The sequence below is a fragment of the Cadophora gregata genome (genome assembly GCF_030347475.1).
Source record: "Cadophora gregata isolate MNR1 chromosome Unknown scaffold_17, whole genome shotgun sequence".
Lineage (NCBI taxonomy): Eukaryota > Fungi > Ascomycota > Leotiomycetes > Helotiales > Ploettnerulaceae > Cadophora > Cadophora gregata.
In genome coordinates this window covers 216,939-231,394 of record NW_026695940.1, presented here as the reverse complement: position 1 = coordinate 231,394, position 14,456 = coordinate 216,939, and the positions used below count along the sequence as shown (strand labels likewise).

Sequence of the window (14,456 nt, the reverse complement as noted above, 5' to 3'; positions counted from 1 at the left end):
CAGCAGTACGCGCCCAATGCTTCAAACTACACATCAAATGTTCTTCTTGATATTGATCTTCGAAGTTTTCGAACAAGGGAGTTGTTTTTGGATCGGCTAAGTTTCGCCAAGCGAGCCCTCTGCTTGTTCAGTGAAAACATTACTCGCCAGACAAGGTTCAATTCGCATCTCTCATCTCCCAAATCTATCACTGACTCAGCTCGGCTTCTACTATATATTGCTTAGGTGTCTATGAGCTATGATCGCATATATACATTCTAACGCTAGATTCTGTCCATGCAAATATCCAAATGTCCGAGTAATGAAGATGTAATAACAACATCGGAAGATGCCCCTCCCGGTTAGCCATAAATTCTCCTACCACTCCTCGAAGGACCCTCCATTCTCTAAAGATTACTCATATCATACGCACTCCTCTTCCTAATCTGCTTCCCAAACTTAAACAGCACCCAAGGAACCGGCATCAGCGCCACAGCGATGAAGCCCAGTAAGCTTGTCGCCCAATCGATTCCAAGATTTCTGTACATCTGAAGAGTAAAAAGCGGGAAGACACCACCGAGCGTGTACCGCAAAAGACCATTCGCTGCGACTGCAGAAGCGCCGTTCAGCGCTTGGTAGGCGTCGATGAGATATGTTGCTGCTGCGATGAAAATGCTGAGATTGCCCCAAGCGAAGGGTATTGCTGAGACGACGGGACTGGCCCAGGAGACGGATGAGCGGGCTGTCCATGCGAACCACTAGATACCCATTAGTATCATTCTCTCCAAGGATAATGCTCCTGTCCAGTCATACAGGAAGCAGATGCTCTCGTGTAAGTAGGGGACGCCTTACAAAAAGTCCTATTGGCAGCCCAAAACTTCCAATCATTGCAGGATATAACCTGTACTCGGGAGCCACAGCTCCACTCCCACCGTTCCGCTTTGCTTCTCTGACTTTCGGCTGATATAACCAGTAGTCACAGGCGAGTACAGTTGGAACTGCAAGGACACAGCCTATACCGATAGCTAGGAAGACCAATCCTGCTTGCTCGACTGTGAAGCCGTACACGCTCTTGAACACGTACGGATATGCGGCGAAGAAAGCAAAGAGGACGGAGAAGTTGAAGGCTACGTAGAGGCTGTTCGTGGCGTCAGACTCGTCCATCTCAAACATTCACGTTTCACGTGTCGGGAGAATTGTGAGGATGACTCACGAAAGGAAAGCCACGATCGGCTCGGTCATCAGCATGTGCAGTGGCCGGATCAACGTCACAGTGATCAAGAATCGAATCTTGGCCGAGCGGCTTGGGAATGGCGAAGGTGGTGGTGGAAGCTTGCGACGTCTTGCCCGCCTGGTCAAGATGGTGTTTTTGTGCGTTTCGCGGGCGAATGTGGTGAGTATGAAGGCGAAGATTGCGAAGAATATCAGCGTCCATTGTGTCCAGCGCCAGTCTTTGCGGACTGTTACGAATGCTCCGATCACAGGTCTGTTGATGTCAGCTATGTCCTTGTATATCGCAGTGAAAGTCCTTTTGAAGGATACGAGGGATAAGCCAGACTCGACTTAGGCAAGACGGAAAACATCCCCCAAGGCAGGCCCCAAGAACGGACTCAAGATGTAGAGCGCTGACGGCACAGCTCTATTTTCAGGCTTATTTACATCGGCAATGCTCCCAGCTCCAATGGCTAGTGCAGGGGAGAAAGCCAGGCCGGAGAAGAATCGAAGGATGCATAGCGTTTCGATATTTTGCGAGAAGCCAGTGCCCATGGTGAAAAGTGCGCCAAGTGGCGCGGATGTCAAGTAGACAATATGTCGACCATAGGTTTCGGAAAGAGGTGCTGCAATGATAGGTCCAAACCCCAAGGCCAGAACGTAGAGTGTCAGTGGGAGAAGAGCGACAGTTGAGGAGACATTCCATTTCTCCATGATGGTTGGGAAGGCTGGTGTGTATATTGATGAGCCTAGAGTGCTGGCGTGGTGTTAGATCTGGTTCAGAGACTCGACTTGATTGGATGGATGACTTACGCAGCGAAGGATATGACGGCCGGTGGTACAACATGGAATCGTCGTTTCCATTTTGGCCAATTTATGGGGTTTTCTGGGTCGTCGGGTCCGTCCCAGTCCAAAACTGCGGGACGAGTCTGCTGTTCCTCATTTCCTTTTTCAAGGTCTCCATTTGACGTATCTACAGGGTTTTCGGTTTCTTCTTTCTCAAGGTCTCTGTCTGCATCTCTATCGTGCCCATGAGTAGAGAGGGTGGCCGATGAGGAAGTGCGTGGTGAGTCTGCCATTCTGAGGAAGCGTCGAACATGCGTTTTAAAGTTGTGGAAACTTGGGGACATGACACTTTATATCCAGGCCAAGAACAGACTGTCAACGTAGTCTCTAAGACATATGCAAGTAAGACTTTGGTTGACCTCGTGGCTGTTGCTGAGATGCACACCCTTGGTGGTTACGTTCTGTATAATTACCAATCATCCAGTTGAGCCGTACAAATAAACAGATGATTGAATAGTAATCATATGAAACGACTGCCGAGAGCCGCACATGCGGTATGCAGGGTCTTGACAGAATCGAGTTACCGTTGCGAGCTTTAGAAATCCAGCGAGTTCTGAGATCTGGAAAGGTCGAATGGTGGATTTTCTCAGTAGAAATGATGCTGTATGGATCCACACAAACGTGTAGAATGACTGTGTCGGTCAGCCAGAAGGGACAGAAAAGTACAAACAGTGCGATCTAAACCGAAGAATCAAAGATTTTGTAAGAAGCCGGTCGCTGGGAATAGGGAATAGCAGCAATCCAGAACTTGCCCCGCTCCCCTACCAAGCTCGAAGCCACCGCGCAATACTTCATCCAGGGATCCTCGCTTCCATCGCTTGCACCAATCACAGCCGAACAACCAAGGAGCCTCCAAGCCACATTCGTGATAACTCAACGTCAGATTACTGATCATCAATTTAAGCTCGGCTTCCGCATATCTTCCGCACGCTATTCGATTTGAGTCTAGTCTTGCAATCGAGAAGAGCAACTTTGGGTACAGATGCAAATTGAGTATGAAAGCGGACAGGACTTGCTGTAGATCAAAAGAGGCTCCAAGGGCTTCGAGAAGCTATCATAGAGAAGTGGCAGGTTGAGATTGGTAAACTTACATCTGGCAAGGCAAAAAACGCAAGTCTTGGCACATCCTTTAGTGAAGAATGCCAATATGTACCAAGTATCAAGAAATCCATGTCACATATATAGGTTCATACGTCAAAGTAAGTCTATGCTTGCTGAAAGGATCAATAACACACTTTACTCAACGTCTTGCAACCACTTCCTACACGTGCTTGTTACTCGCTGTCTCCTCTCTTTCCGCTCTTCAACTTTCCTCAACTTCTCTAGTCTTTTCGATTCCTTCAACTCCTTCTCCTTCTCGAGAACCCGAGAACGTTTCTGTAAGTCGCGTTCTTTGCCACACAAAGTCCAGATTGTCTTCCCCACAAGGCCTACATCAATGAAAAATCCTGTCCAAGCCACGTAGTCCACTATGCCTTTCTCTCCGCCCCAGGGGCTGCGAGCATGCAACCCGTATCCCAGCAGCAAGATCGCGAAGCATAGTATAATCTCACAAAATGCGTTGCCTGCTTTTGTTTTCCATCTTACTTTCCATTCGGCTTCTCTATTTCCGGATTTGGCATGATGTGATCTCGTATCTTGTTTCCCTGCCGAAAGAGTCAGTTGTTGTTGAACGTCCCATCGCTCTGTGCAAAATCAGAATTTGGGTGAAAGCAACTTACCACAACTCATTAAAATGCATAGTACACCTGTCATGAGGCCAATGAGGCATAGCAGGATGTCACAAGAATCATTCGAAGCCACCTTCATCATTTCTCGGAAATTCGCTCCTTGCTTCGCTAGCTTCCCCCTGCACTTTGTTTGGGCGGTCTCCTCGAAGTACAGTTGAGGGCATGAAGAATACAGCTCTAAAGTGCAAACTGCATACTTTCAATTTTACTAGTCAATGATGTAGTGTGGTGCTAGTGATAGTCCACCTGTGACTTAGGGCCTGGTCCTGTTCTTCGTGCGGGGATGACGCCAGCTAAGCTCCATGCAGGCTTACTGAAATATATAATTTACATCGATAGGATGTTCTATCACGGTAGAGGTATACTTCTTTCTTCTACCTGAAGTCACGATCATAATTGCATGTAGACTCATTCAGAAGCGAAGCCAGCAAAAACTTCCATTCAGGTTCCACGTCTCCATCATGCCGCCCTCGCTTAACGTCCAACTATTATTGACATAGCGCGGCCGCCAGTTACACCCACACCCACGCACACACTATAATCCCATGAAATCGTCAAGCGCAACCCACAATGCGCAACAGCCGTAACTTCATGTTCCATTCATGAACATATTCCCTCAGTCAATCCATTGATCCCATCAACATGATACAATATTAGACATTCTTCCTCCACGATCTTCTTCTCGATTTCGTCTCCTCCTTTCCAATCCCGTTGCCATTATTATTATTTCCATTATCCAATGGCATATATATACCTTCCATTACAGCATCTGCATGATGTTTGAGAGACAATATAATACTGTATATTCCCATGCCATTATACAGGCCCAGCAGTGCTTCCCAATCCGTTCTGTCCATTGTGTATAATGTTGTTCCGAAGCCCGTGAATTTGTTGCATATTGCTTCTGCGTTTTGTGAGGTATATCGAAGTTGAACGACGCAAACTTCGTAGATCCAGGCTTTGCAGTGAGCATTTGTCCCTATGAAAACATAATGTTAGTATGCAAGCATGAGTCGGATACATATATGCATGTACTGAAAGAGTTACAGAACATTTAAGATTGTCTCAAGACATTGAAGATAGAGATGAATGCTTGGAGAATGACTTACATGTCCATTGTGGTATACTAGAAGCTGTGATTCTTGGTCTTGATGGTGATACTGTTCTTTGTCTCAAAGATGGTGTTGGTGATGGTATTGCGACATCTTTTTCTTGTTGTGGAGAGGAGGATTTCTTGAGCGTGATGTGGCGTCTGATGAAGGAGTGTGGGAGGATCTTGAAGCAATCCATCTTTGAGTTTTGTTTGCTTGATTGATTTTTGGAGACTTTATTGTTTAGAATGTGAAGTTGATATGATATTGTGGTGGGTTGTGGATGAAACTGAAGGTAGGAGGTACGCCTGCGCCGAATATATCTTGGAACTCAGCGCTACAGCCAAGCGTTGACCCACGAATAATTAGAAAATCAATTGAATAGCATCGTGATAATATAGTGCGAAAAATGTTCTCGAATATTCAATTCTGGCCATACTGCATGCTCGTCACGACGTGGACTCAGTACCATCTCTCTAGCGCAGCTCAGAACCACGATTCAACTTCTCGCTTATTTCACGCCTGCAATGTTGAACCAGACATTGGAATTGAGACTTTTCCCTATCAGAAGCTGTCGAACCGACTTTCCCATCCATTTGCTCATCTCATTCCCAGGAAGGACCTCGAATCCTCGAGGCACAGCCCTTTTCCCATCGCTCCTCTTAAGTAGTAAATCATATGTACTTCTCACTCTTTCCCTCACGAGTGACAAGATCCAGTTCGGCTCTTTGAGTGAGATATGAACTAGGTTCAAAGACTATATGAAGTTTCTCATAAGTGCCTAGCCTTCGTCTGCGGTGAAGTTGAGAAGCATGGTGTAGACAATAAGAGGCCATTTTCTGCTTTGAATGTTGGAATTCTCCTACTGGGGGGTATCATATGCTGTGAGATTCTGTGATGAAGGAACTGAAGTGGATGTTGCAACTCCTGTGCTTGAGGGTATGTGTGGCTAGACTTCACTTCCGGAACCTTGAGAACCAAGCAAGGACTGCCACACCATAACTAGCATATGCGCAACAGCTCGAATGGTATCACTTGACGTTGAAATAGCTCCTGAAGCGATACAACAGACAATTATAGATAGTGCCGAGTGCGTTAGAAGCAAAAAATATATTTGCGAATGACCACCCTGCGTCACCAGGCATGAAGCTCGTATTTTGTGGACCAGATCTGCTATCCAACTATCCTTTGCAACCAATGCAGCTTCAAACCTTTAACTGCCACCAATAACCATGAGTCCAAACTTTCCACTCTGCACCATAGCCAGCATGGCCAACCCTGTAAGCAACACCTCAACTTCCCGTCCTTCCATACCCCTCATGATCTCGAATCGTCCCAATTCAGTCGTAGAGAACACTTTATTGCGAAACCAAGCACACACCTCTCCCCTCTGATCCACCAGCTTAAAGTCCCCAGACATGATGTCCTCAGCTTCCCAATGCATCTTCTGCTCCAAGACTTTCTCGTCTGCGTACTCGTTGTTAGATGCGCCGGGGGAAACGTAGGTATAGGATCTTGTGAACATCTTCTCGCGATAGAGAAGAATTGATCGACTATGTAGGAGAAGCTTGACGTTCGTGGTGAGGATAGAGAAGGATGATGAGGCGATTGGTACGCCGTTGTTTGGCGTGGAAGGAAGGATCTGGAAGGCTAGTGGAAGACATTTGACTGTGTATAGGCTGGTTCTATCATCTGAGTCGAGGACTGAGAGTGCGAGGCCTTTGTAATAGACGTGTAAAATTTGAGCTGGAAGACCCATCTTTGTTGTGGACGAATGAGGACTGGAAATTTCTCGGATGAAGGATGTGGAGCTTGACAGTAATTGAAAGCTGTTCGATAATGCACGACTCATCTCTCTATGAATATCGTCGGGTTTATATGCACGGCATGGGCTCGTTCAGTCAACCTCGTTTAGTTGTCTCGTTTAGCGAGTGCAAAGGGTACATAACAGTTCCAGATGCTCAACTGAACGAGCGAGCCAATCTCATGCAATACGATTCTGTTCCCTAAATTTCCCTTAATGACCCTGGTAGCATGAGGAACACTCACTTCTGAGCAACTCAATGTCCTCCCTCTTCGGGATTAGTGATTTGTTGCTCCTCAACTGCCCAAACGAGCGGACCAATAAGCGATGTGGCTTGAGGCTAAATGAGGGCGGCACAGCCAATGGAACCTTGGATGTTCATTTCCATGGGACCCCGATCACCTGAAAGTTCTGATGGCATTCTCTCCGACACAGGAAAAAATTGCAGCGAATTCTTAGCTGGTGCCGCAGAATAAGATAGTCGGGTGTGGACGCTTCACTCGTCCAGCAACTTGAATTGCTCCTCCCAAATTACCAGCTCCCCATCGGACTCATGGCGGTACCTCGCACAAATCAACCTTCCCCATCCGATCCTCTCAGAATGAAATAGTACGAGAATATCAGAGCATCGTGCCACCTCTCCAACATCGCTACTTTCGAGGACAAATTTGCCCGCTCTGCGCTCCTCTAACTCTACAACTTTAGTCATAAACTTGGCAATCATCTTACCATCCCACATGCCTTCCTGACATGGTGCCTTTATCATCAAAGAGATAGCCTCGCGTCGTATGCGCGGGCATCGACATTTGTATGCTGTAAGATAGAGAGCTGGTATGATGCCCGAGTCGAGCGCGAAAACGGGAGTGGCTCTGCTTTTGGTGGACTGTAGGTCAAGATACTGCTTCGAAAGCTGCACCACTCTTTGAAACAATTCATTGAAATTGTCGCATAGTACTTCTTTTGTCGTCTGACATGTCGAAAGTAGTAGATATGCATAGAAATGCTGCAGTTCGAGTAAAATCAATGAACGCATGTGATCAAGCTGGACCCTGGGCCTATTCTTCAGCTCGTCAAAAGCTGAAGACCAGACCGATAGACTCTCTCCTAGTTCTCCAAGCTCGCATAATAGTAAAGGATGATCTTCGAAGTTTATCGATCTCGTGGAAGCATGGTCCCATAGATATCGAAACAATAGTTCAAGCGGGATTGCCGGGGTACATTGAGAACCAATCTCGAGAAGCTTCCCACGAAAGCGAAGCATGCCGTTGGACAGCATATCCATATATCTCCGGGCTTCAAGAATACTCTCAAATTTGGATGGTACATGCAATTTTTGATCGATGACCCCGGAGGATGTGACATGCAAGTGCGGGGCTCGTTGTCCAAACATCGTAGACTCAAAGTCTAGTCTTGTGAATGAAGCTGATAACTGGTCGACTAGATTTTCCGACGTAGGCTTCAATTTCAAGGTGTTCTTGTGTCCCAAGGTTTGCGATACTCGAGATGTCAGAATCTTGAGCCCCGTATCCAGATGGTTCAATGCAGTCATCGACTTGCCCCAGAGCAATTCGAGACAGACAAACAGCAGGCAGCACATCATCGCAACATCGTTTGCTCTCTCATCTCCCGGCTCACGAACATCATCAATCCTTTGACGCAGAAACTCGATAGCTTTGACGTATTGCCTGAGCCCGTTGGCCTGTCTCTTGTCCAAGCCATGGTAGAAAGCGTTTTGACGTGCCACTTGGGTATCGCTCTGATCGCGATGAACAATTCCCACTGCAATTGCAGCGTGAAGGACGGCTGGTTCCTGATGACAGACTTGTAGAACAAGTTGCTCCCAGAGATTCGATCGGAAAGCTCCTTGGATTTCGAAGACGGTGTTTTCGCGGAAAAACACAAATCCTTGTGCTTCACCAGATGCCAGATCAAGCGCGATTGTTGGAGTATATGTTATTGAAACTGTCTGTTTACGATCACATCTCGTCGCTGTCTGTGCGAGTATCTGAGAAGAAGCTTTATGAGTGAGGGACGGGGTATCGTATCCGTCGCACTTTCTCCCCGTCGAGGTGCAACGACGACACGCAGGTTTGGCTTCATCACACTTAACACGACGAATCCTTCTTATGTCAGTGATAAAGTCAAGGCAGGATATTTAGACAGTTGTGTGTTCAAGCTCACCGACAAGTCTTACACCCGGTTTTTGTCTTTGGTTTCTTAACCCGAATCCTTACCTTGGGGATAGTCATGAGGAACCACTGCTGAAGGCATCGATTAACGAGGTGGAATGCTCAGTGTAGAGTTTCTGCTTCGTTCGTGGCGGATGGAAGGGTACTTGTAATGAACTCGTCGAGTTGAAAGCGAGGATGCGACGTAAGAGGTGCTTACTGCTGCGGCACAAGCGTGCTTTCTCGCGTTATCCACGTGACATTTATTAGCAACCTGAGTACCGTACCTATAGGTACCTTACCTACACACTCAGCCCATTGGATGTTAAGGCTCTTGAGGTAATGATAGTATAAACTCAGTTGAATTGCTAGGTGCGAAGTCATACCAAGTCAATCACGCAAGTCAAGCAACACACGATAACTTTTCGCACTAAGTCAATAGCCAGATCGCCTCTCCTGTCTGGTCTTCGGCTTCGTCTACTCAAAAGAAAGAGAAACGCAACCTGAATCTCAAATTTCTTATGTTAAGTCCTGCAAGTCAGATCTAGGCTTCTCTCCAACAACTCATATCCCCGATAAACCAACAAAAGCGCAGTTACCGCAACTGCAAAGGCACAGCTCCAGACCAAAGTCCTTACCCCTTTCTGGTTTTCCTTCCATATGCATACCATCAGATGGCGAGTACGCTGGAGATAGACTGTCGTTGTTAGCCATCGTCAGACAACATACCAAGGTGATTGACCTTGACTTACACTGCTGTGAAAGACGAGATTTACCATGAATATGGTATGTCACTCCCGTGGGCCGTGGCCTCGACTCGATATCGGAGAATGACATTTTGTCTTGTTAAGAATTTTGTTGAGAGACATTACGTGAGCTGTATATCGAGAATATTGATACACCCTGAAAATCAGATTCGATTTTTGAGATTATATTAAGAGGTAGAATGATTGAGATGAAAAAATAAAATTGTTGAGCCTGCCAGGAATACAGCGACGAAATCAGGCGAAGATCGCATGCCATAAACACTTGCGAGAGAGGATAGAGGAGGTAATTAGATAATCATGATAGAACATCTGTCAGACAACCTCGGATGTTTATTACCTAGACTTGATAAGTTTGATCATGTATGATACAACTTCATAAGCAATCATTCCCTTCGTAACAGCCTGTGTTTCAATGTCAATAGACGCAAGCGAAAAAGCTAAAAGCTGTACAGCCACAACCCAACATCTCCATTAAGCTCTCACGCTCTAAAAACAAGAAAAATTCTTGATCAGAGAAATCAATTTATGAAGATTTCAGCTGCGAAATCAGTCATCATGATCCCATTTCTAGCTACCTATACCAACTCATCATTTTAGCTTAGTCAAATGACTCAGCAAGCTCGAGCTGCTGGGGCCAGGTATTTGATGCCTGAGTATAAGATGGCCAGTGCTTGAACTTTATCATCTACTATAGAACAATCTTATTGCCCCGAAACACGTTTTAGGCAGATACAAGCTCTCCTGAAAACCAATAATCCAGAAGGGTGGAGCCATGTCATGTAATCAGCCGTGACGCTTCAACTGCCCCGCGTCAAGGCGCGTTCTTTTTCTCCTCATCAATCAACCTCGGCAGCTGAACACCAGAAGCACACAAGCCACCATGCAACAGTCGTGGCCAGTTGTCAGAAGCTGAGGGTGTCTACTTACCCATCATGCAACATCACCGAGAGGATTGGGACCCATACTGTGTAGTTGGTCCTGCAAAACGCTCCATTCTGACGGGAAGTATAGAGGAGGTCAGAAGCGTCACGGAATTGCCTCTCGACGAGCGAACCAATTCAGTTCTGGCGAAGAGTACAATAGGACTTGATGGCGACTGGGTTTGCAGTTTCCTCTTTCGCTTTCATTCTTTCTTATATTCGGGTATATCTCTTCTACATCCTGCTTTTCTATTTCTATTTGAATCACCAAAGAGCTCCACCAAGTTTGGCTATGCTACATATTGACAGATTAGAACCAGAAATCCCAATATCTCTTCCACGCTGGCCATGTTGCCTTCTCCGTTCGCTCTGCATCCAACTCGGCCCTGAATGCGACAAAGTCGATTTCACGTCTGCCAGCATCGACATCAATATCAGCAAGCTTGACGCCAAGCTTCCAATCCCTAGTATACAGCTTGTATCCGAGGAAGAATGCGATCACAATTGGAGCGGCAAGATAACTTTGGAAGAATGCCTGGGCATCCGGTTTGCCTCCAATAGGCCACAAAGCGACATAAAATTGGGCGATTAGGCAGAGGATGTTGAGGCCAAGACCGATCCAAGAACCGATTGTTCCAAACATCGCGGCAAAAGGCAGGTCGTCTGTAGTACGCCCAGCGGCTGTCCAAGCCTGTCTGAACCGGATATGGGCAAAACAGACGCTCCCCCAAGTAAAGAAGTTGGACAGACCAGAAAGAGAGAGAAGCCAAGTGAAGATAGTTCCTCCATCCTTTGCCTCGTTGATGTATGCGAGGCAGCCAAAAAGGAGGACAACAATCAATACGACCCAGGGACGACCCTTTCTGTCAACCTTAGCACCAATTGCTGGTCCCATACCATTGGCGCAAAGAGCCTGGATAGTACGAGTGGAGGCGAAAGTGCAGGAGTTTGCAACTGAGATAACGGAGATCGTGATCACAGCGTTGAAAATGGATGGGAGAACTTTGATTCCTGCGAGTTGGAAGGACAAGACAAATGGAGAATAACGAGTGTTTCCTCCAGAAGCCGATGAAAGGTTCTCGTTATCGGATGGGACAATGAGTCCAAGGATGAACAAGGAGATGATATAGAAGAGGGCAATTCTCCAGAACACCTGCTTAGTGGCTTTTGGAATGGACTTGCGAGGATTGGCGGCTTCGGCTGCTGCCAAACCAACAAGTTCAGTTCCACCGAACGCGAAGGAGGCAGTGACGAAGACGGAACAAAAGCCCTTGAATCCGTTCTTGAAAGCTGCTGGATGGTGCCAGTATTTGGCTCCAATATAACCACGAGTGTCAGTTGGCACACCCCCGCAGTCAATGATTACACCGAGAATAATAAAGCCAATAATAGCGATGACTTTGATGCATCCGAGAACGAACTCGACTTCTCCGTATCCCTTGACACCGAAGAAGTTGATGGCACAAACTAGCACCAGGAAGACGGTTATCCAAACCCCGACGTCGATCGATGGGTTGCCCGAGCCATCCTTATCAGTCCAGAAGGCAATGGTGACACCAGCTACGGTCAACTCGAATGGCAAAACGACAAGCCAGTTCATCGCATAGTTCCAGCCCATGGCGAATCCCCAGGCAGGGTCGATAAATCGAATAGAGTAATTGTAGAAAGATCCAGCGACAGGGTAAAGGGCTACAACGAGTTAGTATGGAGCCGCTGTTACGAAAGGGTTGGGAACATACAAGCAAGTTCTCCGAGAGCATTTACAGTAAACAACAACATGAGTCCAGTGATCATGAAGTCGATGACAAGCGAACCAGGTCCTCCAGAGTTTAAGGCACTACCAGCTCCAACAAACAATCCCGCGCCGATGGAACCTCCAATAGCGATCATCTGCATGTGTCGACCCTTGAGGTTTCTCTTCAGCCCATGCTCGCCGACTTGGACATCTGGATGAGGGGAGGTAACAGATCCTGGGGATCCGCTCTCCAAGTCGGAGCCAATCTTCTCGTTGACGCCCATGTCTGTTAACCTTGTGTTTGCAACACAAGTATAGAGAAGTATATATAAGGAGGGTCGTCGACTCTGCACGCGCGGTGAGAGGAAGTGGTGAATTGATGGAGTTACACACGAGGCTTACTTTCCAGGTCCCAGGGAGGACATTCAGCCGGTTAAGTACTTCTCAGATGTTGCCTTATGCCACAGAACTCACCTCCCTTTAGTTGTCTAGCGGAGTCTTAGAGGAGACCCTGGGTATGGCCATATCAGCCCCGGCTAGCCGAAGATTGATGTCGCAGGTCTGCATGGGATCCGAGATACGGCCAAGACTTTTAATTGGCTGTCACGATCATTAGTGTTTCTCGCACGGCATGGCCGTCGCGACACAGGCACTAAACTATTTCAAAACCGCTCAGAAGGACAGGCTTACACGAGGGATGCCAGGATTTCTTGGACGATAATAAGCTTCCTTGGGGGCGCGAACCCGCTTTACCATCGGGCACAATAATCTAGCCTGTGGCCTGTCGGTATCCACCTGTCCCCAGTGGCGAATCCATAGATAAGGCTAGTGCCCGCTGTCGACGAGACCTCTGAGCCAACCAAGAATCGAATTGGCAAGGGCTACGAAGGAATTAGGCTTTAACTCAGGCCTTCGTTGGAATATCTAGCCAAGCTCGGGGGAGATTCTCAACACGCCAAACCCTCCGAATGTAACCTCAAAACCAAGTTGGTTGTATGCGAAACGGTACACAGAGATCAAAAGCATAACAAATTCTCACACAAGTTGACCTGACAGACCGAAAAGTTGATTCCTTCGATGGCAGCTCGATTTTGGATCCATTAACGTGGGTTTCAATGAGGGAGCATGGGGACTTGCGCGATAAGCCTCGACGTTCTGGCTTACCACAATAATATTTTAATCTGTTCCAGGGTCTGACATGTCGACTTTCCGAACGAGGAAAGCTTCTCGAAAAGGAACTCGTCGGGGTTTGAGAGTCAAGGTTCGAGACTGCGTCAGCCAACAGATCTCAAATGCTTAATCGGGCCGGATGCAGACCGAAATTGCACTTTCATTTTATTATTCACATATAATAGGCTGCTTATAATTTGGCGGAGAACGTCTATGGAATTATAGGCATGCGACTCGCGAGGTGCCGGGGAATTGGATGGGTCTCTGGAGAACCCTGTCAGTGTCATCAATGGTGAGACAGAGGAGGGGCTAGAGAGATATGCTCCACATATTGACCGGATTTCAAACACTTTGGGATGCTGTGCCATAAGTCGCATGGAATGACTTGCCTGACAGCTACAATAATCCATCGGAAGGTTTTGGCCGAATCAATTATCAAAAGCCAAAGACAGGCCGGAGCATCAACTGTGACTGGTTTTGTTGAATACTTACGACCATCCACACAACTAAAATATGCAGTCCTGGGGTCAAGACGCGCCACGAATCCCTTACATGGTGGACTATCTAGTGGCGAATATGCTACTTTGCGCATCTAGCCAACGAGAAGCCTGTCTCGACGCTTATGGCGCGAACCATCAAGAAGTTCCTGCAAAGAAGGAAGAAAAGCTTTCCGGAAAATTGCCTCATCTATCAAGGCGCTGTGCAACCATCTAGATTTGAAATTCTCAGCATCCCAAACGAGCGTCAAATAAGCCACGGCTTAATTCCGTATCTTTGCTATATTCGCTTTTCCTTGCTCGTGCAGGAACTGTTTCATCTTTCAACTTAACTCACTCTGGATATCTTCGGTTCAGCAATACACGGCTTTCTGAAGACGAGATACTCTTCGGAACTGGCAGTTCAGACGATTCCATTGCGAAATTTGCTGGTCTCTTCTCATTGGTACACTTGTCACCTTATCTCTGGGAAATTTAGGTGCTGACTTGCTTCCAAATTCTCTCCCGCCATCCGGTCAAAACGATGAGCCGTCCATC

At 47.0% G+C, this 14,456-nt stretch overlaps 6 protein-coding genes across 6 annotated transcripts; all 6 read right to left on the bottom strand.

The window, feature by feature from the left end:
• Window positions 1–386: 386 nt before the first annotated feature.
• Window positions 387–2,756, bottom strand: ONS95_005908 (uncharacterized protein; the record flags this gene model as incomplete). The annotated part of the gene is made up of 5 exons (XM_058499343.1): window positions 2,005–2,756; window positions 1,563–1,948; window positions 1,193–1,463; window positions 832–1,117; window positions 387–737 (listed from the first exon to the last, which is right to left on the bottom strand). The coding sequence occupies exons 1-5, from the start codon at window positions 2,319–2,321 to the stop codon at window positions 387–389; spliced, it is 1,611 nt and encodes a 536-aa protein (XP_058350387.1). The 5' UTR covers window positions 2,322–2,756.
• Window positions 2,757–3,273: 517 nt separating this feature from the next.
• On the bottom strand, window positions 3,274–3,849 carry ONS95_005907 (uncharacterized protein; the record flags this gene model as incomplete). Its single annotated transcript, XM_058499342.1, has 2 exons — window positions 3,274–3,683; window positions 3,759–3,849. 2 exons carry the CDS (start codon window positions 3,847–3,849, stop codon window positions 3,274–3,276), a joined length of 501 nt encoding a protein of 166 aa, XP_058350386.1.
• Window positions 3,850–4,420: 571 nt separating this feature from the next.
• On the bottom strand, window positions 4,421–5,057 carry ONS95_005906 (uncharacterized protein; the record flags this gene model as incomplete). The annotated part of the gene is made up of 2 exons (XM_058499341.1): window positions 4,421–4,746; window positions 4,877–5,057. The coding sequence occupies 2 exons, from the start codon at window positions 5,055–5,057 to the stop codon at window positions 4,421–4,423; spliced, it is 507 nt and encodes a 168-aa protein (XP_058350385.1).
• A 1,014-nt stretch (window positions 5,058–6,071) lies between these two features.
• ONS95_005905 (uncharacterized protein) lies at window positions 6,072–6,710 on the bottom strand (the record flags this gene model as incomplete). The annotated part of the gene is made up of 1 exon (XM_058499340.1): window positions 6,072–6,710. The coding sequence occupies one exon, from the start codon at window positions 6,708–6,710 to the stop codon at window positions 6,072–6,074; it is 639 nt and encodes a 212-aa protein (XP_058350384.1).
• A 448-nt stretch (window positions 6,711–7,158) lies between these two features.
• Window positions 7,159–8,911, bottom strand: ONS95_005904 (uncharacterized protein; the record flags this gene model as incomplete). Its single annotated transcript, XM_058499339.1, has 2 exons — window positions 7,159–8,782; window positions 8,844–8,911. The coding sequence occupies 2 exons, from the start codon at window positions 8,909–8,911 to the stop codon at window positions 7,159–7,161; spliced, it is 1,692 nt and encodes a 563-aa protein (XP_058350383.1).
• A 1,135-nt stretch (window positions 8,912–10,046) lies between these two features.
• Window positions 10,047–12,649, bottom strand: ONS95_005903 (uncharacterized protein). The gene has a single exon (XM_058499338.1). It carries the CDS (start codon window positions 12,133–12,135, stop codon window positions 10,828–10,830), a length of 1,308 nt encoding a protein of 435 aa, XP_058350382.1. The 5' UTR covers window positions 12,136–12,649; the 3' UTR covers window positions 10,047–10,827.
• Window positions 12,650–14,456: the final 1,807 nt, after the last annotated feature.